Raw genomic sequence first — 26,570 nt, 5'->3', positions numbered from 1 at the left:
ATCTTTGGATCACGTTTTCTCCTGGTTCTGTGTGCGAAATAAAAAAACTAAATCTCCTACTATGGAAACAGTCCACAATGTGAGACATTTATTATGAATAAACATTTTAAACAATCAGGTTAATTCAAACTTCAAACTCAGCAACTCTAAATACAAGCTCAAACTATGGTAACTATGGTAACATGAAGCTATATCGTTTTTGTATATTATATTAACTCATTAACTGCCAGAATAAAACTATCTATGGCTACGAGTATACTTGTCAATGAGTTAACCACTTGAACCCTTATTTGAAAAAGTCTAAATGCTGGGGTTCAAGTGGTTAAAACCTTATTTGATTTGGCATATTATAATAACCACCAGCATCCATACTTTGGGGGGGGGAAATCATTTGATGATTAGATGTTCTAAAATAAGGGCCGGTTGAGACATCAGATCACACAGGTTGATCCTCCTGGAGGTCCAGAGACATCAGATCACACAGGTTGATCCTCCTGGAGGTCCAGAGACATCAGATCACACAGGTTGATCCTCCTGGAGGTCCAGAGACATCAGATCATACAGGTTGATCCTCCTGGAGGTCCAGAGACATCAGATCATACAGGTTGATCCTCCTGGAGGTCCAGAGACATCAGATCACACAGGTTGATCCTCCTGGAGGTCCAGAGGACTCTGCTAGGTGGACATCACTCATCAGATGACTCAGAGCTGCTGCACGGAGCCTGTGTGAGAGTGGAACATGTTGATGTCAAAGCCAAATGTCAATTTGATGTCAAAGACAGCACATGGTAACATGCAGTGGTGTAAAGTAACTAAGTACATTTACTGTACTTAAGTACAATTTTGAGGTACTTTTACTTTACTGGAGTATTTCCAATTTTCAGTACTTGTACTTCTACTCCACTACATCTCAGATGCAAATATTGTACTTTTACTCCATTACAATTATTTGAAAACTTTAGTTACTAGTTACTTTGCAGATATAAATTATTACATTATAAAACATACATTAAAGGTAGGGTAAGTGATTTTCTTTGGTTAAAATAAGTGTTAAATAGCTCTATATTCTGATAGTACTCATTGCTATAGAGTGTTTGTTCAGTAAAAGGAGTCTCATTGTCTCTCCAGCTCTTTATAAAACAGAAAATGCATTTTCGTTTCAGTTTCAGTTTCATTTCCAATTTTATCCAATCAGGATAGAGAACTCAATCAGGATATAGATTAAACAAGTGAAATTGGAAGTGATGACACTAAGAAATGAGCAGGCAAAATTGGAACTGGAACACTATAAAAATGAAGCTTAGAAATTGGTACTTTCTCCTGATTGGCTGAGATTTTGACACCTACCGGAAAATGTATTTTCTGTTTATTAAAGAGCTGGAGAGACGGGGAGACTCCTGTTACTGAACAAACACTCTATAGCAATGATTACTATCAGAATATAGTGCTTTAACCTTTTAACAAAATACTTTTTTTTGCTGCTACGCTCAGGCACCTTAGTTTAGTTTTTAGTTTTTATTATCTCAGGTAATTTGTAAATATGTAGATAACTTGTCTGGCCTTCTGTTGCTCTCTTGTTTTTGATCTCCTTCCCACCTGCCCCCCACCCTCTTCTTCTCCCCCCCCCCTCTTCTTTCTATGGAAACTAACGTTGCGATGGGAACGATGTACAAAAAAGAATTTCACCCACTTTTTTACCTTGTAAACCTGTGATGTGACAATAAAACTGATTCTGATTCTGATTCTGATTTTTGTTTCAACCCAAAAATATCACTTACCCTACCTTTAACCACTTCGGCCCTATTTTATACCTAGGCTTTTTGAAAATAGCCGATCTACAAGCTCACAACGTGTCGCGAAGCAACGCATCATGAGCTTGTAGATCTGCTATTTTCAAACATTTTAGTACTTTTACTTTTTACTTTTTAATTATATTTTGATACCAATACTTTTGTACTTTTACTCAAGTACATTTTTAATTTCTGACTTTTACTTGTAACAGAGTACTTCTACATTGCAAGTATAAAACATTTGAGTACTTTTTCATAGCACTTAGTAAAACATTATCTCTTTTACTGTCATGGACGCGTTCTTGCGTCCGTTGGTACTTGGTCCACAGTGCCATGGACGTGTTTGACCCTCGTTTTTCTCGTGAATTGGGTGTTACTAAACGGGGGGATTACTTTATTATTGTTCTTTTCTTATCTTTGTACCATGTTCAGGTGAACATGATGATCCTTGTTTACTGATATTGACACTTTACAAGTATTACAATGGATGAAGCAACGCTTGTAAAGCATTGAATAAACAAAAAAACTCCATCTATAGATTCCAGGAATGTGTCTGTCTGTATGTATTCTGGTCATACATACTTCTGGTGTTCAACCGCAACAAGTTCTCCCACACAACTATCCTTCTCCGTTCTCTACACTGGCTCCCCGTAGCGGCTCGCATCCAGTTTAAAACCCTGGTGCTAGCCTATAGGGCAGTGAAAGGAACAGCTCCTTCTTACCTCCGGGCTATGGTCGATGCTTACACCCTTGCTCGACCACTTCGGTCTGCCACCTCGGGAAGACTGATTGCCTCGTCACTCAAGGGTCGTCCTTCTGGTCGGTCGACGCGGTCACGACTTTTTTCTGTTCTGGCCCCACAGTGGGTGGAATGAACTTCCCACGGATGTCAGGACAGCAGAGTCACTGCCCATCTTTCGCCGCAGGCTGAAAACCCACCTCTTCAGGAAACACTACCCATCCTCTCTGCCTGGCCTACTTGTTGTTAACTAGTTGTACGAACGCTTGTTTTATTGTTGTATTGTTTTATTGGATCTTGTTTAGTCGACACACTTATTTGTTTTAGCTCCTGCTCATTTGATTTTGCTATTTTTGTCTCTTCTGTTTAAGGAAATAGGTAGCTGATATAATGCACTTTTACCTTAGCGCTAGGTATACTCTTGGTTGCTTGTTTTTGCAGAAAATGCACTTAAGACTTCAGGTGATTAGTAGTTTTCGTTCCCTACCTATGTTGAATGCACTTATTGTAAGTCGCTTTGGATAAAAGCGTCTGCTAAATGACTGTAATGTAATGTAATACTTCTCCTATATGGGAACCACTAATACGATGGACTTCACACTTGGAAGGAGTATTGCTAAGGATCCGGTGTGTGAAATACACACTCACTTGGATTGTATTTTCCCATTACTGATACCCATCCCTAGTCCAATAGTGGAACTGTTAGCAGCCTGGGCCTGAGAGAAAGAAACAGATACATTTAAACTTACTGAGATCCTGATGGTCTTCAGGTTCCCCTTGTTTGACTGAGATGGTCCTGGATGGGTCACAGCAGAAAGGCTTCTCTCTCCAGATGGTCCTGGATGGGTCACATCAGAAAGGCTTCTCTCTCCTGATGGTCCTGGATGGGTCACAGAAGAAAGGCTTCTCTCTCCTGATGGTCCTGGACGGGTCACAGCAGAACGGCTTCTCTCTCCAGAATGGATGGTCCGGTGTCTTTTTTTCACTCCACTCTTTCCAGTGTGTATTCTCTCGTGTGTTTTAAGATTAGACATCTGAGTGAAGCTTGTCCCACACTGGTCACAGCAATAAGGCTTCTCTCCAGTGTGAATTCTTTTGTGTTTCTGAAAGCTAGACATGTGAGTGAAACTTTTCCCACACTGGTCACAGCAGTAAGGCTTCTCTCCAGTGTGAATTCTCCTGTGTGTTTTAAGATTAGACATCTGAGTGAAGCTTGTCCCACACTGGTCACAGCAATAAGGCTTCTCTCCAGTGTGAATTCTTTTGTGTTTCTGAAGGCTAGACATTTGAGTGAAACTTGTCCCACACTGGTCACAGCAGTAAGGCTTCTCTCCAGTGTGAATTCTCCTGTGTGTTTTAAGATGAGGCATATGAGTAAAGCTTTTCCCACATTGGTCACAGCAGTAAGGCTTCTCTCCAGTGTGAATCCTCTTGTGTGTCTCAAGGCTAGACATTTGAGTGAAGCTTTTCCCACATTGGTCACAGCAGTAAGGTTTCTCTCCAGTGTGAATTCTCCTGTGTTTTTTAAGATTAGACATCTGAGTGAAGCTTGTCCCACACTGGTCACAGCAATAAGGCTTCTCTCCAGTGTGAATTCTTTGGTGTAATTTGAGATTAGAAACCTTTGTGAATTTCTTTCCACACTGATCACAGTAGTAAGGCTTCTCTTCAGTGTGAATTATCTTGTGTCTTTTAAGATCAGACATCTGAGCAAAGCCTCTTCCACACTGGTCACAGCAGTAAGGCTTCTCTCCAGTGTGAATTCTCTTGTGTGTTTTAAGATGAGACATCTGAGTGAAGCCTCTCCCACACTGGTCACAGCAGTAAGGCTTCTCTCCAGTGTGAATTCTCTTGTGTGTTTTAAGATTAGACATCTGAATGAAGCTTGCCCCACACTGGTCACAGAAGTAAGGCTTCTCTCCAATGTGAATTCTCTTGTGTGTTATAAGATTTGACATCCGAGTAAAGCTTGTCTCACATTGGTCACAGCAATAAGGCTTTTCTCCAGTGTGAATTATCTTGTGTGTTTTAAGGGCTGACATCTGAGTGAAGCCTGTCCCACACTGGTCACAGCAGTAAGGCTTCTCTCCAGTGTGAATTCTTTGGTGTCTTTTGAGACTAGAAACTTTAGTGAATTTCTTTCCACACTGGTCACAGCAGCAGCAGCATCTTTGATTAACTGAAGACAGGGCAGGACAGGTATCTGAGATAAACAACACAGGGTAACATATAAGAGTGGAGGTAGGTGCACACAGGTGGACAATTTTATGTAGTAAAGCTAGTCTGAAAGAGATCAGAGAGTGCAAGGTGATAGTATGGGAGAGGATGGCAAGGCAGCACTGGTTGGTGATCTTTAGGATGAACCCCCAAAACACCAACCTAGTTTCAAAAACTAATTACGGTATGTCACTTTATTGCCGTGTAATTATCCCTATTCTGTGTGGGATGTACTCATGATACAAACAACAGTTTGAATCAAAGTGATTTCATGCTTCTTTCCACGCACATCTCCTGTAAACTCTAGTGATGTCCTTGAAAGGTTGACTAATAGTCATAGGAATTTGTCAACTAATCAATTATGGCATTATTTACACACATACAAGCGCAGTATGAGAGAAAGGGAGAGATGGAGCACTGCATTGCTGAGGAATATCATCTACGGTAATGTTTACCTTCCCGTTTATGAGAGAGAAAGCGCAAGTATTGGGTGTTGACAACGTTTGCATCATTACACTTCAGTCATGACTGCCATGACTTCAATAATATCAAACATGTTTGACATGATCAGGACAGAATCGGAGCCATCATCACATCAGGGTAAAAGTTGTCTCAAACCACCACCTTACATCAAACGACTGAGCAACGACTGAGTGACAGGAGTGCGCCACATCTTGTCCTGATTTTATTATGACTTGACTGCATATCATCAGTGAAATCATTTGACGGTCGGTTGGTGTAAGGCATTAAACATGTGGCTAGTGTGATATTGTTTTAATGATGACTATACAAACATCCTTATGGTGATATTTCTGCCAATACTAATCACACTAAAACGTGTATTGTGGTGAAAGCCCTACAACCGAACAGAATAAAACAAAGCAAGAAAGAGAGCTTTAAACATACTGGTGTCCAGGCAGTCTTCTTCAACTTCAACTTCAGGCTGAGGTTCCTCTTCAACAGAAATGGTGGCGGTTGATGCTGGAGAACTCATCTTCACCTGAAGGCTGGACTCCACAGACTGGTCTGGAATGAAGGAATAGAATAAGAACTTTAATAAAAACTTTCTAAATGTAAAAACAAGAAGCATGACAGACCACAACTAAGTCACCATACAGTAATAAGGCTTATATTGAGCCAGGGAAAACCCTGACTCTTGTCATGACTCTAACTCCATAGTCATCCTTTGTAGTAGTAGTAATAATAATAATAATAATGATAATGATAATGATAATGATAATAATAATAATGGTAATAATAATAATAATAATAATAATAATAATAATAAACTTTATTTGTATAGCACCTTTCATGACATGAAATGCAGCTCAACGTGATTTACAGAGCAAGAATACAATTACAACTAATTTAACAAAGCAAAAAAGAAAAGCAAAATAAAAAACAACGTTAAAATAACAGCAAAAGGCAGTGAATCAGGGTAAAAAATTGAGGACATGTATAACAACACAGAATTAAAAGTAGGAAGGGACTCTTTTTTAGTGTTGGCCCTTTAACCTGTCCACCCTGAATGCCCTTATTTGGAAATATGTTTTTCCTTTTTTTTTAATGGCGTTACCGCCCCCATATTGCTCTTCCCTAGATCTACAAGCTCTCTATATGGCATCACTGTATTCAGCCTGAGCCTGTAGATTTAGTGGGTGTGTTTGTAGGTTAATACTACAGCTGCCATTGATTGTATTGTGCCTCTCCTCCTGTATTTAAACACGCCTTGCCTTGTAATGTATCAGACCTGATGAAGACCGGTTACGGTCAAAACGTTGCCTAACTAATAAACTAAAACTCTTCCACTGGGAGCTAGAATGTGCGCACTTACCCCTCGTCCCTGTTATAGTGCCACCATGAGGCCAATTTTAAAAATGTGAATGGCTTTAAGAGCTTCCTATGCCAGAGATTCGCTGCTCACAGACAAACATAAGGTCACGGACAGACAGGGGCGAAAACATGCATCTCCGCCTCCGGCCTGGCGGAGACAATGAATGCCAAGTGCTTACAAAATGCCTCATTAAGAGATGTTACGCTTTGATCTGAGTGTCACAGTTTAATTGATAGATCATCACAGTAACTGTTAGTTCACCCCTTTGGCATCACCAGCTGGTACTTTAGCAGTGTTGATTAGGTGTGCCGACATATCATCCGGCAATATATCGCGATATTAAAACGGGATGATATGTATTGTCATGACGTCATACTGTATCACAATTTTTTTTTTATTGTTTTTTCAAAAAAGATTCTTTTTTGGGAGGCTAATGAAAGTTAAGAGGAGTTCTTACGGTATGGTGTGTGTTATATGGAATGTGAGCTTACCATAATCACAGTAATCCTTAATCATATTACATCATATTCAAGGGCTTTTGGAGATAAATTAGACTCCAGTCACTTTCAGTTTAGAGCACGGCAGAGGGCAGGTGTGCGTGTGTGTCTGTGTCCAGCTGACACTCGTTAATGTTACAGGTATCAAGGCAATTATGTTTCTGCACTGTCAAATAGGCCTGCATCTAATCTATAGCATCAAAGCCATGGATTCTTTTTTTAAAGCAACCCTCTCTGGCTTATAGATATTCTGTTCAAGCTGTTAATAACTACGCTACACTTATTAGTCCAGATGACAAGAATATGACAATTATTTTAGTGGAATTTATATTAATGCAGCATTTATATTATATTTGGTATTAGTGTCCATCTGAAACAAAGGGGTTTATAGTGAGAACTTACTTCACTTGTTCCTTAAGCTTGTATAATTGTATTTCTTGTTGTGTGTAAAACACTTTTTTATGTGTTTCATACTTAAAGCAAATTTAAACTGAAGATGATGGCCAATGTTGATAATAATTGAACAAATACAATTATATATATATATATATATATATATATATATATATATATATATATATATATATATATATAGTATGCCAGAGCCTCCCCCGGTCCCGGCAGAGTAGTTCCAGAGAAGCGGACTGAGGGGCCCTGTCTTTTTCAACGTACATAAGTCGCGGGGCTTGATCAACCCCGGCTGGGTCACCTGGGTGAGGGTGTATGTTGTTGCGAGACCCGAAACACCCGATGACCCCAGGCTAAAACACTGATGATATGTCCCAGGTGCATCCATGTGAGTTTTTGTTGTTGTATCGTATCGATATCGTGAGCCCAATATCGTGTACCGTATCGTATCGTGAAATTAGTGTATCTGCACACCCCTAGTGTTGATAGATACCAAGTTTACATGGTAGGTGCCTGATTAAAGATCATCAGAAACACCCGGTTAGGACCTAAAGTGGGGAGATGTGACCGCAACTAACCCTTTTCCAAGGTAAATTCATGGTAATAGGAGGCACGGTGGCGCAATCAGTAGCGCTGTCGCCTCACAGCTAGAAGGTCCTGAGTTCGATTCCCGCCGGGGACGCTGTGGGCGTGTCTTCTCCTCCGCGGTGCCCATACTCTAGGTGGGGTTGGTGAAAGGGCCTTCCTGTGTGGAGTTTGCATTTTCTCCCCGTGTCTCCTAGGGTAGGTACCCTCACAAAAGCATGCAGTAATCCTGGTCTTTATACTGCCTCCCCCTGGTCAGCCGGGCGCCTGATGGAGGGGAAAGGAACTGGTTGGAATAACGTGTTCCTTCCACGCACTACGTCCTACCGGGGAAACTCCCCCCTGTCAGGTGATAAGAAGCTACGTCCTACCGGGGAAACTCCCCGGTAGGACGTGATTTCTCGTCATATTTTGCTCAGGTGCGACGAGAATGATTATATTTTGTGTTTTCAGTGGTATTCCACTAGATGGCGTTGTTCGCTAGCCTGTGAGTCACCGTTTGACTCCCGGTGGGGCAAAGAGGCAGCGGGCACACTCAAAAATCGCTAGCATAGGCTTTTTTGTCACTGGCAATTTTGTTTTATTCCTGTCAGTCAAAGAGTTAATGACAGCGTATTTTGAAATGTGATTATTATTACGTTTTATTTTATGGTCAGCTTTTCTTTTGTTATGCATTTGCACAAAAGGATTATGTGCTTTCAGATGTGGTACTGAGTTCCAAAAAGTGGTTGTTATCTTCTGAATTAATATCTAAGAGTTAGTTCCCTGCCCACCACCACAGAGGTTGTGGGTTCGAATCCACCGTAGTGCAGCCGGCTTTGTCGGGCGTCTACGTGAACACGTATGGCTCTGCCTCCGGGTAGGTCAGTATCTCCTGATTACGTCAGATGAATGGTCTGATAAATCACCGGTAGGTCAGTATGTCGCCTACTCACCCATTTAATGGTCTGATAAAACGTGATAATGTCCCATTCAATGCATTGATATCATTCGAAGCCGGTGAGTCGTCACTGTCTGCAGCATTAATATCATGATGTTTTTGCCATGATGAATGTAAACTGAAACTTTATTAGGTGATTGCCCTGCAACAGAATGAAAAGCAAGCAAGAAAGCAGGAAATGAAACCAAAAACAAAGAAAGAAAGAATGAAAAAAAGAAATAAACAAACAAACAAAGAAACTTACTGGCGTCCAGGTGTTCTTCTTTAACTTCAACTTTAACGTCATCTTCAGGTTCCTGTTTAATAGAAACGGTGCTGGTTGGTTCTGGAGAACTGATCTTCACCTGCAGGCTGGACTCCACACACTGGTCTGGAATGAAGGAATAGAATAAACACGTTGACGGTGGTCACACAGAGATGATGTCATGTTTTCAACGTAGTGCACAGTGTCCAGACATTCTGGTTTGGCTGGGATCATTCCTGTTCCAAGCTGGGTGTCCCTAGTCCCCATAAATATCTCTAAATACACTAAAATGACATGAGTTTTCAACATTCAGTACCAAACTGTCACAGTTATCGCCACAGTTAAAGTAGTAATACATAATAATTGTAATAATAATAATAAAGTTGAGTGTTTATATATGTTTTATCGTGTTCTGTTTAGAGGTGCAGTCACTGACTCACTAGCTGTGATAAGTGCTAGAATAATTGTTCCTCATCCTAATGAAAACACATAGTGAAATACATATTTAATGTAATAAGATTCAGCTAAAACAACACATCTGTAAGGTTGATGCGATGAGCTTGTAGATCGGCTATTTTCTATATTCTATATGCACAACTTCTTGGAAAGTAACAAATTCTGAATACAGGGTACAAACTAAGTTCATAATATGAAAAAGATCATACACTTCACAGAAGCAGAGATAGATAGGAACTTAAAGTGGAAGTAACATAATGGACACTACTTTGTCCCAATTTAATTGTGACAAAGTTGTGAAAATATTTGCCAATGCAACTATAGACTGAAAGGGTCTGTGTTGAGAGTTTTCAGAAGAAAGATGCCCCCAGTGGCCAAAATTCCGAAAATCCCTCCCACCACCTCGGAAAGGGCCGACCGAAAACAACGCGTCAGAGATAAGACTCAAATACGTCACCCATCTGGAATGCATTGGAAATGGCTGTTTTAATTACTCTATTTTACACTCTTTATAATAAAGTAAATAAAAAACTTTTTTAATTCACATAATCAACTACATGTCTGCTATACACTCTCAATTTTTTTTTAATAATCCGCCGGCCGTTTTTGCAGTATTCATATAGAAACAGAGCTAGCGTAGATATTTTGTCTTGGGGGCGTGTCTTGAATCAACCAGGCTGTTCCAGCGGGCCACAGCGGATCAGCATGCCCCAAGATGAGCGCTCATCTGTGGGTATAACCAGAGAGGTGACTCGGGGTCTGGTTCTGGAAGTTTTTTTTTGTTTTTACCTTTGGATTTTTGTGGTCTGTCTGGCTGTAGCAAACAATGACACTACATTAGATTAATAGTGGACAGGTAGACTAGTTATTTATTTTAAATGGAATTAAGAGTTAGTGATAGAAATACCTTTATGCTCTGGTCTGCCCGCTGGACGAGGGGCGACGACGCGACGTGAACGGCTTTGTTATGTAAAGTAACTAAGTACATTTACTCAAGTAGCCTACTGCACTTCACTGTAGTATTTCCAATTTGCATTACTTTTACTTCTCAACTACATCTCAGAGGCAAATACTACTTTTACTCCACCACAACTATTGGACAACTAGTCACTAGTTACTTTGTAGATTTAAATTATTATTACTAAACACACAATAACCACTTCAGCCCTATATACATTTCGGCAATACATTTGAAAATAGCCGATCTACAAGCTCACAATGCAGATCTACAATTGTGAGCTTAATTGTAGATCGGCTATTTTTTCGAAAATGTATTTGAAAACATATGAAACGGCCCACGGGACATTCTGCGTAAGGAGTACCTTTACTTCTGGTACACAGTATTTCTACATTAATGATACTTTTACTTAAGTGAAATATTTGAGTACTTTTTCAACCACTGGACAATAGCTCTCCACTAGGAATTAAATAATTCCGAGCAGAGAAATAAACACTGTTTAGGTTACATGGATGATAAATACAAATGTTAAACAAGTATTCTTGTTTACACTATGCCTCAAAGCATTTAATTATTATATTACTTTTAACATGCACAAAAGTGGTTCTTCCTGGTTATTTTTAATGTAAAATTTCCAACCAGAGACCAACATATATAATATACATACAATCATTCATTGTAGTGTTATGTTGATTTTCCTGTTAATGTGAATATCAATTGGTTTACAGCCTAACACTCTCAACCATAGTATGACTGAGCTGCCATTCTGAATATTTGTAGAATATTATTTTGGTCCATAGAAAATTTGCTGGGTCTCCACTCTCCACATTTACATTGCATCAGTCCAGAGAAAAAAAAAACGCTGGACACAACTAGAATTACAATACAATTATGCCTATTTTTTTCCACTGGAATTAAATCTCAATCCTTCACAAACAGAATGACATGTCTCTTGCTCAGTGCAAACATAAACGCACATTTGACCTGCTGATGACATCTACGCAGCTGATTGTTGTCAAACATAATTGACACATTTTTTAAACCTTTTTTTTTTCCTATATTGATTTATATTATTTACGCATAATAGTGGGCTAGGTAGGCTACAGCTACAATCATAAACGTTTTGTATATGATTTCTACTATGTAGGCCTATAGTCATTCCAGACTTGGGTTAATTACACAAAGTTGGATAAATCACTACAGGTGGACAAAACTATAAAAGCTAAACCCTTCAAATATGTCACATTGAGATTTGACGAAATGTCATGGAAACTAAAAATCAATTGGCTATCAGGATGTTTGGAAAATGTAAGATCAACAAGCTCACTTTACTTATGAGCTTGTAGATTGGATACTTTAGGTCTGTACTGTGCGTCACAACTGCGCGACTTTACCTGTGTATACCCATGCGTATCCCACCTATAATTGAAAATGTCTGACAGCGAGAGCAACCGTAGTTTCCAGTTCTCCCCATCTCCCGATTTTGAGGATGAAGAGGAACTGTTGCAGAATGAAGATGAGGAATTGGTGGACTCAGTGGACAATGGTGATGAAGACGAAGATGAAGATGAAGAGGAACTAGCGGAGAATGATGATGAAGATGATGAACTAGTGGAGAATGATGATGAAGACGAAGATGAAGAAGATGATGATGACGAGGATTTTGTGGAGAATGAAGATGAAGAGGATGTAGAAGATGAAGAGGTGGAGATTGCAGCAGCTCTTCAACCTTTCAGGTTTGAACCTGATTCACAAGGACCTGGCCCTGGAGCAGCAGCACCCCTTCCAAACCGTGGGCAGCCAGTGCGAGTGGGGAACACTAACTGGTACAGTGCTGTAAAGTAACTAAGTACATTCACTCAAGTACTGTACTTGAGTATAATTGTGAGGCATTTTTACTTCACATGAGTATTTTCAATTTGCAATACTTTTACTTCTACTCCACTATATTTCAGAGGCAAATATTATACGTTTACTCCACTACATTCAAAACTCCAATTATTTGAAAACTTTAGTTACTAGGTACTTTGTAGATTTGGATTATTATTACAAAACATACATTACTACCCACATCAGTCCTATATATACCTTTCGGCCATTTGAAAATAGCCGATCTACAAGCTTGTAGATCGGCTTTTTTCAAAAGATTTTGTATACATTTGAAAACTTGTAAATAATAAAACAACGCCTGCATAATTTCAAGATCATAAATATATTTGTTTAGCATTATTAATGTTTTAATATAAACATTTAAAGAAATAATGGTATAAATATATTTATGTTGTAGGTGCACCTGTGGAAATTGTGTGGTGATGCCCACCCATGCTGAGTGTGTCTGCTGCCGTGGCTATGGGGAGACACTCGGCACCATCAATGAGTGCCCCCCAATAGTGTGCATTACTGCACACCCAGGCTTCTCAACAGTCTGCCTGGATGTGCATGTGCTGAGAACAGCCTACCATCAATACAGGCAGGACAATAGAGCCGATGCAGACCGACTGGTTACCCAGCATGAGTGAGTTTCAATCATCAATGAGTTATTTCAACAAAAAAAAACTCCACGTAAACCAAGAAATACTGGTACCTGGTGGCAGTATTTGGTGGCTTCAAATACCCACAGACCTGTTTTATTAGCTCATATTATGTACATTACAACTATTCCACCATACATTATTTTTGTACTGGTTTCACTAGGCAGGGTTTCTCATAGTTGGTGCCATGGTGCAAGTACAGGTAGAACACATTGATAATATTTGTAATTCATCAATATCAGTTCAATTTCCCTACTTACACCCTCTATACCTTTTTCCATCTACACTAAGTCGCTGATCTTCAAGCTCACAATGCGTAGCAACACAACACGGTTTGAGGTTGTAGATCTGCTATTTTTGGGGGGGAATGTTCCCCCCCAGAATAGGAATGCTGGGGTTCAAATTGTTATTACATGTCAAGTACAAAGTTATTTTCAATCTGTTCTTATGGAAAACATACTGTGTCTTAGGGGGAAAAATGTACATGTTTACATACCATATTTTGACATACATTTAATGTTCTATAAAGTAACAATGTAATTCAGGGGTGCCGTGGATGAAAAAGTTGTTTACAGGGGTCAAACCGGACCCAAAAGATCATTAGAACCACTGCACCAAGGAACACATTCTATACTACACGTGTACAGTGCTGTGGAAAAGTAGTTGCAACCAACACATTACTGTTTTCTTTGGCAGTCGCACTGAATAACACTAACAACAATAACATTACTGTAAGTCCAAAAGAAAAAAATCACAACAACAAAATAGGCATCAACTCTGTTTTACTTTTTCTTCCACAGAAAGTTCCGTTACACAGCTTACAGACAGTTTGTTTTTTGGAACTGGGGACATCTTGGCAGGTACAACAGAGTCCCGATTCCTTCGTGTTCGGTCCAAGCTGTCAGATCCAGATTCCCAAATGAAGCGGGGATTCCGTACACTGGATTCAAACTGCCATGATAAAACAAAAAGTTTCAAATTTAAAGAAAAATAAATAACTCCTCTCCACGTTTCTACCACTAATGGCTTCAGGTGCTTTCATTTGTACATGACTTCTTTGTGCCCCTTCATATTTTGCTTGTTTATACAATTGTATATGAACCCCTCTATATTGTATAAATTGTGTTTCAGATTCAACATTTTTTGTTTACGTGGTCTGCTCTTTTTTCCCTCTACACCTATGCCTCTTTGCCAAAAATAGCCGATCTACAAGCTCACAATGCTTGTAGATCTGCTATTTTTGGCCAAAGTTCTCCTCAGAAAAGGGATGCTAGGGTTCAAGTGGTTATAAGGTAAAATAAAATATCCTATCACACAAAGATTTGGCGGACCCCCTGTAGTAACTCTGAGGACCCCCTAGGGGTCCCGGACCCCCTGTTGAAGACCCCTGATCTAGATTTTGTGTACAAGAGTAAATCATTCAATTAGCATCATGAATTCTTGCCTTTTGGCAAAATGCTACCTGCCACGTTTTTATTAACCCATTTACACACACACAGTCACGGTAAAGACTATGAAAGTCAACAACCTCAACGTGATCATCTTGCTCAACGACCCATTGAAAAAAATTCTAAACATACAACATGCTCATGAAAAAAAGTATTTGGTGGGGGGTTTGATTGTGTAACAACAGAGTGAGCAAACATACATTTTTTTATGACTCCCAGGTCAGGACTCACATCTCGTCTGTCTGTCTGTCTGTTTGAAACAAAAATAAAGTGACTCCAAAGCGCCACCTCGTGGTAGTATTTGGAACTAGATTTACTGCACGAGTGAGTGAGGCAAATGAGGAGTGTGATGTCAACATGAGAAACGACAAAGTCAATAGGCACCGACTGTATTGTTGATATTGTAGAAACTTACCATAGGTGGGTCCTGCCGATTAATCCTTCTTGTAGCGACTCACATATGTCGCAACTGCAAGGCTCAATTCTGGGCGTTTTGAATTGTGGCATAACGGTGGTGGGGCAATAGGCATCGGCTGGCAGTCACTGGCTCCAGACACTTTGGAAGATACCATCTCCATGACCTTTGTGGTATATTCTGTAACAAAAAAAGAAGAAGATACAATTAATGATGCAGTAATACAGTATACTGCATCAATAAGTCATCATGCATTTCAAGAGTGTGCGTTCCCTTCTTTTGAAGGCTACTTTTTGTATTATTTTGTAATTTTGTCTTGCATTGACCCGCACCTCCCGTTGAGGTCTAGAGACGTGCAGAATTGTTATTTTATGTGTGTGGATATATATATATATATATATATATATATATATATATATATATATATATATATATATATATACTGTTTATATATTGGACAGTGTTCTGCCCTATGAGCAATGGAGAGTGTAGAAATGAGGTGAAGAAACAAGTGCAAGCAGGTTGGAACGGGTGGAGAAAATTGTCAGGTATGATGTGTGATAGGAAAGTATCAACAAGAATGAAAGGGAAGGTGAACAAGACGGTGGTGGGACCAGCTATGTTGTATGGTTTAGAAACGGTCGCACTGAGGGAAAGACAGGAAGCAGAGCTGGAGGTAGCAGAGACTAAAATGTTGAGGTTCTCTCTGGGAGTAACAATTATGGATAGGATCAGGACCTAGTACATTGGAGGGACAGCCCATGTTAGATCATTTGGAGATAAAGCCAAAGAGGCCGGACTGAGATGGTCTGGACATGTACAGAGGAGGGATAGTGAGTATATCGGTAGAAGGATGCTGAGGTTGGAACTGCCAGGCAGGAGGCCTATAGGAAGACCAAAGAGGAGATTTATGGATGTAGCGAAAGAGGACATGAAGTTAGTTGGTGTGAAAGAAGAGGAGGCAGAGGACAGGGTGAGATGGAGGCAGATGATTCGCTGTGGCGACCCCTGAAAGGAAAAGAAGAGGAAAGAAGAATATATCAAATATATTAGTTGTACCAAGGCTGCACAATACTAGTGTAGACACTCACCGAAAGTGGGTTGGGTTTTCACTGGGCGGAGCGAATAACCTCCCTTCTTTGCCTTTGGGAAGACGACTGACCACCGTACCATACCATCTCTTTTACGCACTGCCTGCATGCGTCCACTGTTTTCATTGTAATGCATGACTGCAAGGTATGTTCTAGAAGACGTACAGAACAGAACGTACAAAACAGAGCATGTCCCTGAATAGTAATGCAACCCATATAATCAAAAGATACAATAACATTTGTGAAATGTAATGCCTACCTGGCATGCATTCCTGTGTAGGAGAAGCACGTGTGCTTCGGTAGGAAGTGCAGGATCAGTGCGTGGTAGGCCTCCAGACTAGATGTTTGGTGGTCAGTGGAGAGCTTTGAAATATCCTTGGAGATCAAAGTCCCATGGAGAATCTTCTCCAGACCAACTGAGCTAGCAGAGTCTGTGGGAGCAGGGTTCAAACACAAAAAGTATAAACCCCATCAGATTGAATTCCAGGCATGCATTAACCCATTTAGACCAGAGGCTGTTACATTAGTTTAAAACATTTTTTGAATAAAATACATTTAAAAAATACTGTTGCTATAGCCTATAGACATCTAAAGACAAAATGAAATGGTCACTTACTTGGTGCCAGCCATTCTTTTGTTCTTTCGTGCTCTTCTAATGGATCATGGGGACATGAAGGCATTAGTGGATTTGTGAGGTCTGTGTGTTGGTTTTGCAAATGGTAGAGCACAACCTGCCATTTTGCGAGAATCATGTCCCTGTCGACTTCCGTGCTCGATCCAGCAGACCAGTAGAGATGGTTTATGATGGATTTTTGCCACAGCCCTACAGCTCTGCTCTCTCGCTTAGTGGCCAGCAAGACAATCTTCTTGCTGATGCCTAGTCAAAGTATACATATTTGTATTAGTCTACAATCAAAATAATTCTGCAAAATGTTCTGACATTATACAGTTTGTTACTAAATTAAAATAATCAGAAGAAAGATTGTCTAGGGATATCATTATCAAGTAGTTTAGTCAGATTAAAATGTTTAGGTGCATTTCTTCAATAATTCCAAACTTACAAACAATAACTTAATTACTGTTAATGCACACTAGGTCATACCTTTTGCAATATGCCAAATGTCAAACCGATGTTTGACTCCTAGCCAGATTTCTCGGATCCATTTTGCTACTTGCCGATTTCTGTCCGTGATAAGTGTTCCCACTACCAGTTCAGCACCACCCAGGAAGGTCTTGATCCGCTTCAGCCCCTCAAGCTCACACCAGGACGAGCTCTTCACCTCATTACTCTAAAATAAAGAAAAATAAATAAAGACAAAAAAAATAAACACTAATTGACCTAGAAAATGAATGTAAAACAGATAGTTGAGCAATTAAGAAATGGAAAAAAAGACATGCATCACATACCTGTACAATTTCAACGTGGAGAACTTTGTTGATCCTCTGCTCAATAATGCTGACCGTGCCATATTTAGCTGAGTGTCCTGGGCTGTCACTCCTCCCATCTGCTGTCAACACCAGTGGTTCACCCATATCCTTGAGCGACGCGATGATGCCACTTTGCTCGTCCTTCCAGACCTGTAGAATGGCAGGCTCAAGATGGGCTTTCTGATGCCTAAAAAAGGTGTTGCGGTGGATGGTCGCCATTCCCAATATGTTGAGCATGCGCAGGGCTTTGGTTGGCATGCTTCCCGAAGCCAGAATCGCAGCCGACAGCAGCAAATTCCCAGCAGCAACACTCCCAATCTTTGGCTGGCTGTCCCATTTCTTGACATGGCCACAGGACTTGCAGGTTTGTGTGACGTAGATGGCGGTTCCACATTCTCTGACTGTGCCAGGTGTTTCGGCAAGACACAGCACACAGTGTTGGAACAGGGTCATTAGCTGCGACCTAAACACAAGATATTTCCTGCCCTTCACAGGACCTGGGTCAGAGGTTTCTGGCTCTCTGGAAAAAGAATACATACATACAAGATTGAACTCCTTGCTCTGGGTTAAATGGTTAGCATGGTATTGTACTTGAACAGACATTTAGAACTTGAGAAGTATGAATTGAATGTCAACACAGCATACACATTATTTACCCTCAGTCCTAAGATAATACAAAATTGCACTGAGTTATAGGCAATTGTGGTGCACATCTGTGAACGTCACTCACAATAATGTTGTTAATCATAATAAATATTATTGATACTATTATTAGTATTATTAACATTAGTAATAGTACTAGAAGCTGCAATAGTATTTGTAGTATTACTATAAAAAACGTCTTCACTGAAAACTTCCTAAACTAATGTATTATGCATACATTACAAAAAATAAATACAAACAGTCTACAGTGCATACAGGTGATGCTAAACATGGCCACTGACCCAGACAATGTCATCTCCCCATCCTCTTCATCTTCATCTTCTCCTGGGAGATAATCCTCATCATCCATGTCTTCAATGGCTTCCTCCTCTTCTTCTTCTTCTTCCTCCTCCTCCTCATACAACTCCATCGCTGTCTCTGGTTCATCCAACATAATTTCACACTGCACACCAATGGAAATCATCTTGGGAGAACTGGTTTGACAACCTAAAAGTACAGTAAAATTGGCAGCTATTATTATTGAGCCATGGCACAGTTGTTACAGTGTTGTACTTTGTATTAGATTGTATGAAGACTTACACACAATGACTAAGTATTACATGATATTAGAGAGAATATGTAAAATAGTTCAACTGAAAAATACGTTTTGATCACTCACGAATGCTCTTATGTGGAGTTGGTATCCATGTGCACTGTGTGCCTTGGTGGTGGTGATCACACGATCGTGCATCTGGAGTCACAGGTGTTGGCTCAGTGTGAGATACCGTGGATGAAGGTCCCGCTGTCCTCTCTGTGACAGTAGGTGCCAGGCACTATATTCAAATAGCATAGAACATTCAAACATTAACAATATGCAAAGGTTATGTCACACTATTGATGATAATACCAAGTAGAAGCTGTCAGCATAGTGCACATCAGTGTTGATCCAATATAGCAGGGGTCTTCTACAGGGGGTCCAGGACCCCTCAGAGTTACTACAGGGGGGCCACCAAATCTTTGTGTGATATGATTATTTATTTTTACATTAACCACTTGAACCCTAGCATCCCTTTTCTGAGGAGAACTTTAGCCAAAAATAGCAGATCTACAAGCTCACAACTGTGAGCTTGTAGATCTGCTTTTATTAGATCTGCTATTTTCTTTTTTACAGAGGTGTAGAGGGAAGAAAAGAGCAGACCAAGTAAAAAACGAAATAGTTTAATCTGAAACACAATTTTATAAAATCTAGAGGGGGTCCCTGCTTCATCTCTCTCTCAGCTTGGGGGTCCTGGCTTGGCCTGAAAACGTTGGAGACCCCAGCAAAATAGAGTTGTTAGGAGAGGTCCTTCTAACACTATGGACCAGAGCTAGGGTCACACTCACAGTATTAGCGCGCGCAAAATAACATTTACCCGCGCTATTTAGAAGACAAAATAAACGTTTTTTTCTCAAAGCACAGGCTACATGATGGACCCATTTGTATGCCGTTTACTTCAGCAGTTCAAGGAATAACTTATGTTTATTGTATACGTTGTCAATTGTCATGTCGTGGGTGTATAGTGTCCAAGCCAATGCATAATGTACCCCTGTTGGTTAAGAAAACAATAAAAATGCATTTATAACACAGACACTCACCCGATTTATCTCCATCATGGCACACGCTCTTGGTTGCTGTGTAACGGTGGCTGATGGAGCACCAGAAAACCCGACATTGACCGTGGGAACTGCATCCTTCCTCAGTCTCAACCTTGCGATTAGTCCAGCTTTCCACTGCCCATAGCCATCGTAATCGCTTGGAGTAAAGTGGATCCCACATATCGTCGACACGCCTGGGGTCCCCTTGGTCCAGTCTGCCCTCTTGATCCGTGCGAAGCGATCCCACTTGCGAGCAAGCTTCTCACACTTTGGCCAAAAGTGCAAAGTTACTCCATCATAGTTGGAGTTACTGCAACCTCCGATAACGCAAGTCCTGGGCATGCTAGCTTCGTTAGCCTTTAAAAAGGCTGTTTGGTTGAGCTTTTAAAAAAGCTGTTGGAAAAACTACACTAGGCCTACTACTACTATTACTATCACAACTAACTACCGACTAACTAACTACTACCGACCAACTAAAACTAATACTACAAATACCTGCTTCTATGACCAACACCAACGGCAAAAACAACAACTTATTTCTCTAAATAGACCTATGACGCGCACTGCTGCGTTGCCAGATTCTGCGAGAGAAATAAGCAGCCCCTTCTATGAAAACAAGTTGCTTATAATAAGCAGACATGGCAACACTGGTAGCTACAGACGCATACGAGTGATGTCACGGATATTGCACAATTGCCTATTTCCCGAAGTAAAGCCACTAGAGGGAGCTATGTTTGTAACTTCAAATTAGCCTATTTCCATTTCATTTTTTTCAAACGATTTTTTTTGGGGACATCCTTAGGGGGTCTTTTAGAGATATGTGTCATTACTTTTTAGAGGAAAGCTCCCTGGTGTCTCCCCTTTAAGAACAACAGCCCTATAGAGTTAGGTAGAATGTAGAATTAAGTACAATGTAGACGGAACAGAGAGATATTAGTTCAAGACAAGTATATTTTTGCACAAGTATTTTTTTGCTCTGGTGTTTTCCTTTTACAAAATGAGATTCCCTTCGAATGATTTATGCTTGCCGAAAATAACGATCTAAAAACAAGCGTCGGAGTTTCGGTGCTTGGCTCGCTCCGGTGCTCCCTAAGCACGCCCCTGCGTTAGCACACACAGGCAGAGAGTCCTGTGGCTCACTGCAAAAGCATTCAAGATAATAAAAAATATATATATACAATAGCTGATCTACAAGCTCATAATGTTTCGCAGTGTGACACAAAATTATCCTAATATCAATTGAAATAATCAAAGCACATATAGCTTGCTGCTTAGCAGAAATGTAAATTAAAAAAATAGAATCTAATGATATTTTAAAATATATTTTTGTGAACGTTAATGACAGCTTCCCCTCTCGGATTTTGGGAGGTGTAGTTCCAGACTCTATATAACATTCAGGAGGTGTAATTCCAGACTCTATATAGCATTCAGAGATTGTGGAATGGTTGTCTGGCTACGTGAGACTACTCCCCGGGGAATCCCTCTAGGCTAACGTTTTGCCTGCAGGAAACCCTGAAGTTACAGAGGGAAGCTTTAAGTTATGCAAAGTTATACGTACTTCAAAAAGGAGCACATGTTTAACTACCTGTAAATAAAACAGTAGGTACATACCTATCCTGTACAACTTTACTACGGGTTGCAGCGTTGCATCAAACAGTCCATGTCCCTGGTCCATCTCTCGCTGTTCCTCTGACCATGCTAAAGATCTTTTGGAGGCCATCTCTCTTGATGGAGTAGATCTCCTCCTGTGGTGGTCTGTGGAAATCAACCACATAGAAAAAACATGTTTGTTACAGGGTCTAGATCGATGAGATAGGCCATCGACTTGTCATGTATTTAACCGGATGTATCACTATGGTGATGACTGTAATGTTGACACGGGTCTGCTTGTGAATGAAACCGCTGCCAGGGGACAGCTCCGGTCGATGGAAGGTGGGCACCTGTCTTTGCAAAGTGGCACCGCGATCATATCTGGTCGACATCGGCGGCTCACTCTACCGTCGCAACAGAGTGGATCTTCGGGTGGCAGAGCCTACCGCTGCCTGATCCACAGAAGAGGAGGAGACAGCGCCGTTGGCACAGGAGCCACAAAAGACTATTGCCGACAGTACTGTTGCTGAGTCCTCTCTAGCTAGGGTCATGCCAGCCAATCTGGGAACCCATCGCCAAATGAAAAGGAAAAACAGCGCCCTCTGCTGTTAAACCGGGGTTTTGGTCTACCTTCAGCCTTTCACTTCCGGTGGTGCGACTATGTTTTCATTCCCACTAACAATATTTCTACACGGAAAACTAACACCACTTCTCCCAGAGAACATGGATCGTTTTGGTTATACGCCCACTTGTTTCTATGATGAAAGAGCAAGTTAAAATGTGAATATCTTTCCATGGTTTTGTCTACTCCGAGGACGCTATTGTTAAATGAATTTCGGTTTGTTTCGAGTGGGGAAGGATCGGCGGACACGTAAATCCCGCCCACTACATTTGATTGGGTAAAGCGCCGCCTGCTTCCTGATCTGATAATGTCCCATTCAATGCATTGATAGCATTCGAAGCCGGTGAGTCGTCACTGTCTGCAGCATTAATATCATGATGTTTTTGCCATGATGAATGTAAACTGAAACTTTATTAGGTGATTGCCCTGCAACAGAATGAAAAGCAAGCAAGAAAGCAAGAAATGAAACCAAAAACAAAGAAAGAAAGAATGAAAAAAAGAAATAAACAAACAAACAAAGAAACTTACTGGCGTCCAGGTGTTCTTCTTTAACTTCAACTTTAACGTCATCTTCAGGTTCCTGTTTAATAGAAACGGTGCTGGTTGGTTCTGGAGAACTGATCTTCACCTGCAGGCTGGACTCCACACACTGGTCTGGAATGAAGGAATAGAATAAACACGTTGACGGTGGTCACACAGTGATGATGTCATGTTTTCAACGTAGTGCAGAGTGATGATGTCATGTTTTCAACGTAGTGCACGGTGATGATGTCATGTTTTCAACGTAGTGCACGGTGTCCAGACATTCTGGTTTGGCTGGGATCGTTCCTGTTCCAAGCCGGGTGTCCTTAGTCCCCATAAATATCTCTAAATACACTAAAATGACAGAGTTTTCAACATTCAGTACCAAACTGTCACAGTTATCACCACAGTTAAAGTAGTAATACTTGTGTTGAGTGTTTATATACGTTTTATCATGTTCTGTTTAGAGGTGCAGTCACTGACTCACTAGCTGTGATAAGTGCTAAAATATTTGTTCCTCATCCTAATGAAAAGACATAGTGAAATACATATTTAATGTAATAAGATTCAGCTAAAACAACACATCTGTAAGGTTGATGCGATGAGCTTGTAGATCGGCTATTTTCTATATTCTATATGCACAACTTCTTGGAAAGTAACAAACTCAGAATACAGGGTACAAACTAAGATAAAATGTTCATAATATGAAAAAGATCATACACTTCACAGAAGCAGAGATAGATAGGAACTTAAAGGAGAATTTTGGACTAAAGTTTTCTTACCTTTTCTATGACGTTATGATATCTTAGGATGAATGTTACAGTAGAAAAATTTCATAACTCCACCCCTGAGCCGCCACAGCTTAAAAGGTGCGCGGATTTTTTGTGAGATCTGACGTGTGACAGAACACTACTGTCCCAAAAAAAAAAAAAAAAGAAAGTCTCCCTAGACGAGATTGAAATCTCGAGATTGAAATCTCGTCTAGCGAGACTTCTGTTTTTTTTTTTGGTTGCATAGTGTTCTGTCACTATGAACGTCAGATCTCACCAAATAATTTTTTTAAAAAAAGCTATTAAAATATGTGATCTAACCTAAGGCCTATCCGCGCACCTTTTAAGCTGTGGCGGCTCAGGGGTGGAGTTATGACATTTTTCTACTGTACCATTCATCCTAAGATATCATAACGTCATAGAAAAGGTAAGAAAACTTTAGTCCAAAATTCTCCTTTAAGAACAACAGCCCTATAGGGTTAGGTAGAATGTAGAATTAAGTAGAATGTAGACGGAACAGAGATATTAGTTCAAGACAAGTAGATTTTTGCACAAGTATTTTTTGCTCTGGTGTTTTCCTTTTACAAAATGGGATTCCCTTCGAATGATTTATGCTTGCCGAAAATAACGATCTGAAAACAAGCGTCGGAGTTTCGGTGCTTGGCTCGCTCCGGTGCTCCCTAAGCACGCCCCTGCGTTAGCTCACACAGGCAGAGAGTCCTGTGGCTCACTGCAAAAGCATTCAAGATAATAAAAAAAAAGAAATACAATAGCTGATCTACAAGCTCATAATGTTTCGAAGTGTGACACAAAATTATCCTAATATCAATTGAAATAATCAAAGCACATATAGCTTGCTGCTTAGCAGAAATGTAAATTCAAAAAATAGAATCGAATTATATTTTAAAATATATTTTTGTGAACGTTAATGACAGCTTCCCCTCTCGGATTTGGGGAGGTGTAGTTCCAGACTCTATATAGCATTCAGGAGGTGTAGTTCCAGACTCTATATAACATTCAGAGATTGTGGAATGGTTGTCTGGCTACGTGAGACTACTCCCCGGGGAATCCCTCTAGGCTAATGTTTTGCCTGCAGGAAAACCTGAAGTTACAGAGGGAAGCTTTAAGTTATGCAAAGCTATACGTACTTCAAAAAGGAGCACATGTTTAACTGTAACTTTAACTGTTTAGCTGTAAATAAAACAGTAGGTACATACCTATCCTGTACAACCTTACTACGGGTTGCAGCGTTGCATCAAACAGTCCATGTCCCTGGTCCATCTCTCGCTGTTCCTCTGACCATGCTAAAGATCTTTTGGAGGCCATCTCTCTTGATGGACTAGATCTCCTCCTGTGGTGCTCTGTGGAAATCAACCACATAGAGAAAACATGTTTGTTACAGGGTCTAGATCGATGAGATAGGCCATCGACTAGTCATGTATTTAACCGGATGTATCACTATGGTGATGACTGTAATGTTGACACGGGCCAACGTCTGCTCGTGAATAAAACCGCTGCCAGGGGACAGCTCCGGTCGATCTAAGGTGGGCACCTGTCTTCGCAAAGTGGCACCGCGATCGTATCTGGTCGACATCGGAGGCTCACTCTACCGTCGCAACAGAGTGGATCTTCGGGTGGCAGAGCCGACCGCTGCCCGATCCACAGAAGAGGAGACAGCGCCGCTGGCACAGGAGCCAGAAAAGACTATTGCCGACAGTAAAGTTACTGAGTCCTCTCTAGCTAGGGTCATGCTAAGCCCTAGCAGGCCGGCACTACAGGCCACGCCCGAAGTGGCTGACTCTTTGCCAGAGGGACACACATACACAAGGGCTGGACGGCTGTCCAGAGCAACCGATAGACTCAATCTGTGAATTGTGTGAACACACACGTGGGGAACAATTGACAGACTTTGATATACATTTTAAGATTTGCACTGGAGGTATTTAAAAGAAAAGGGAAAAAAAAGAAAAAAGAGAGAATAGGAAAGAAAACTTATTTGCACTATATATTTAAAATGCTTTATTTGTGAGGAAAGATGTTACAGGGTCTAGAGATCGATGAGATAGATAGGCCATCGACTAGTCATGTATTTAACCGGATGTATCACTATGACGATGACTGTAATGTTTGACACAGGATTCTGAATACAGCTGAATGCCTACAAATGTACAGGGTGCACGGTTCAGGCGGATAAAGTTCACAGAAAATAATACCAGCACTCACTTAAGTCCATTTAGGCTCTTATTTATTTTAGGTCGCTCCCCAGCAGCAGCACACACACACACACACGCCGCGTTTAGCTGTTTTCCCAGCATGCTTTGGGGCGGCGGGTAGCAGCAGTCACAGTCAGTCAGTTCTCAGGTAACAGCTGACAAGGAGCTAGCCTGTAGCCATCTGTGTGTGTGGTGTGTGTGGTGTGTGTGTGTGTGTGTGTGTGTGTGTGTGTGTGTGTGTGTGTGTGTGTGTGTGTGTGTGTGTGTGTGTGTGTGTGTGTGTGTGTGTGTGCGTGCGTGCGTGCGTGTAGTTCGAAGATAAAAGTTTGTTATTCTTACGTTCAGATGGACTTCAATGTAATTATGAATCCTAGTTCAGGTTTTCTCAGTTTGTCCAAGTAGTTCAGTTACTGAGGAAAGAAAGGCTGAAGCGGTGACGGTGTTTTTATCAAACTGTTGTTTCTCCTCAGAGATGTGAATCCCACCTAGACCAATGTTGCCAGATTTTGTGAGAGAAATAAGCAGCCAGCTCTATGAAAAAAAGGCCAGAAGAAGAGACTTGATTGATTAGATACTTTATTAGCAGTTTGCAAAGAAAGGAAAGGAAAGTAGCCTACAGTTCAATACAAGGTCTGCGAAGAGGATTTTAAACCCAAGAAAGCGCTATGGCTTGTTTTTTCCATTGGGGTCCTTTACTCAATTCATTGAAAATGAGCCTATTGCTATCGGCTACATTCATTTTAAACCTAATATGCATTCATTGGCTACTTGAAAATAGCCGATCTACAAGCTTGTAGATCTGCTATTTTCAGAAAGATGTTGAAAATAAAAAGATTTGGAATTATTATTAGATTTTTTTTTTATGCTTGAGAACCACTGGTTTAAACATTCATTTAAATAGAAGAAAATTTTAAGCAAGCCCAAACAACTATACCTTAAAACATGTTTTTTAAACCCGTAAACACCAATATTTACAGGCAACTTTACAGAAAAAC

General features: G+C 40.5%; 2 protein-coding genes across 5 annotated transcripts; both read right to left on the bottom strand.

Moving 5' to 3' along the window:
- Positions 1–240: 240 nt before the first annotated feature.
- On the bottom strand, positions 241–26,040 carry LOC308100392 (uncharacterized protein). 3 transcript variants are annotated; one of them, XM_080449424.1, is made up of 8 exons: positions 25,915–26,008; positions 24,580–24,723; positions 22,599–22,724; positions 21,470–21,613; positions 9,255–9,380; positions 5,653–5,772; positions 3,279–4,732; positions 241–722 (listed from the first exon to the last, which is right to left on the bottom strand). In XM_080449424.1, the coding sequence occupies exons 2-8, from the start codon at positions 24,686–24,688 to the stop codon at positions 687–689; spliced, it is 2,115 nt and encodes a 704-aa protein (XP_080305550.1). In that variant the 5' UTR covers positions 24,689–24,723; positions 25,915–26,008; the 3' UTR covers positions 241–686. The 3 variants fall into 3 exon arrangements, with proteins under 3 accessions (XP_080305550.1, XP_080305549.1, XP_080305551.1); XM_080449423.1 differs by lacking the exon at positions 241–722 and having other exon boundaries at positions 3,078–4,732; XM_080449425.1 differs by lacking the exons at positions 241–722; positions 22,599–22,724; positions 24,580–24,723 and having other exon boundaries at positions 3,078–4,732; positions 25,915–26,040.
- Positions 13,546–20,558, bottom strand: LOC308100394 (uncharacterized protein). Of its 2 annotated transcripts, XR_013934436.1 has the most exons (11): positions 19,859–20,558; positions 18,903–19,056; positions 18,526–18,730; positions 17,561–18,101; positions 17,256–17,442; positions 16,770–17,030; positions 16,413–16,584; positions 16,154–16,305; positions 15,063–15,242; positions 14,848–14,897; positions 13,546–14,150 (listed from the first exon to the last, which is right to left on the bottom strand). XR_013934436.1 is itself a non-coding variant. In XM_080449427.1 (10 exons), exons 1-9 carry the CDS (start codon positions 20,198–20,200, stop codon positions 15,082–15,084), a joined length of 2,175 nt encoding a protein of 724 aa, XP_080305553.1. In that variant the 5' UTR covers positions 20,201–20,558; the 3' UTR covers positions 13,546–14,150; positions 15,063–15,081. The 2 variants fall into 2 exon arrangements, 1 of the variants encoding a protein (XP_080305553.1); XM_080449427.1 differs by lacking the exon at positions 14,848–14,897.
- Positions 26,041–26,570: the final 530 nt, after the last annotated feature.

Source organism: Gymnoscopelus braueri, assembly GCF_963280865.1.
Source record: "Gymnoscopelus braueri genome assembly, chromosome: 14".
Lineage (NCBI taxonomy): Eukaryota > Metazoa > Chordata > Actinopteri > Myctophiformes > Myctophidae > Gymnoscopelus > Gymnoscopelus braueri.
The sequence above is the reverse complement of the archived record's forward strand: the minus strand, read 5'-3'. Positions and strand labels throughout refer to the sequence as shown.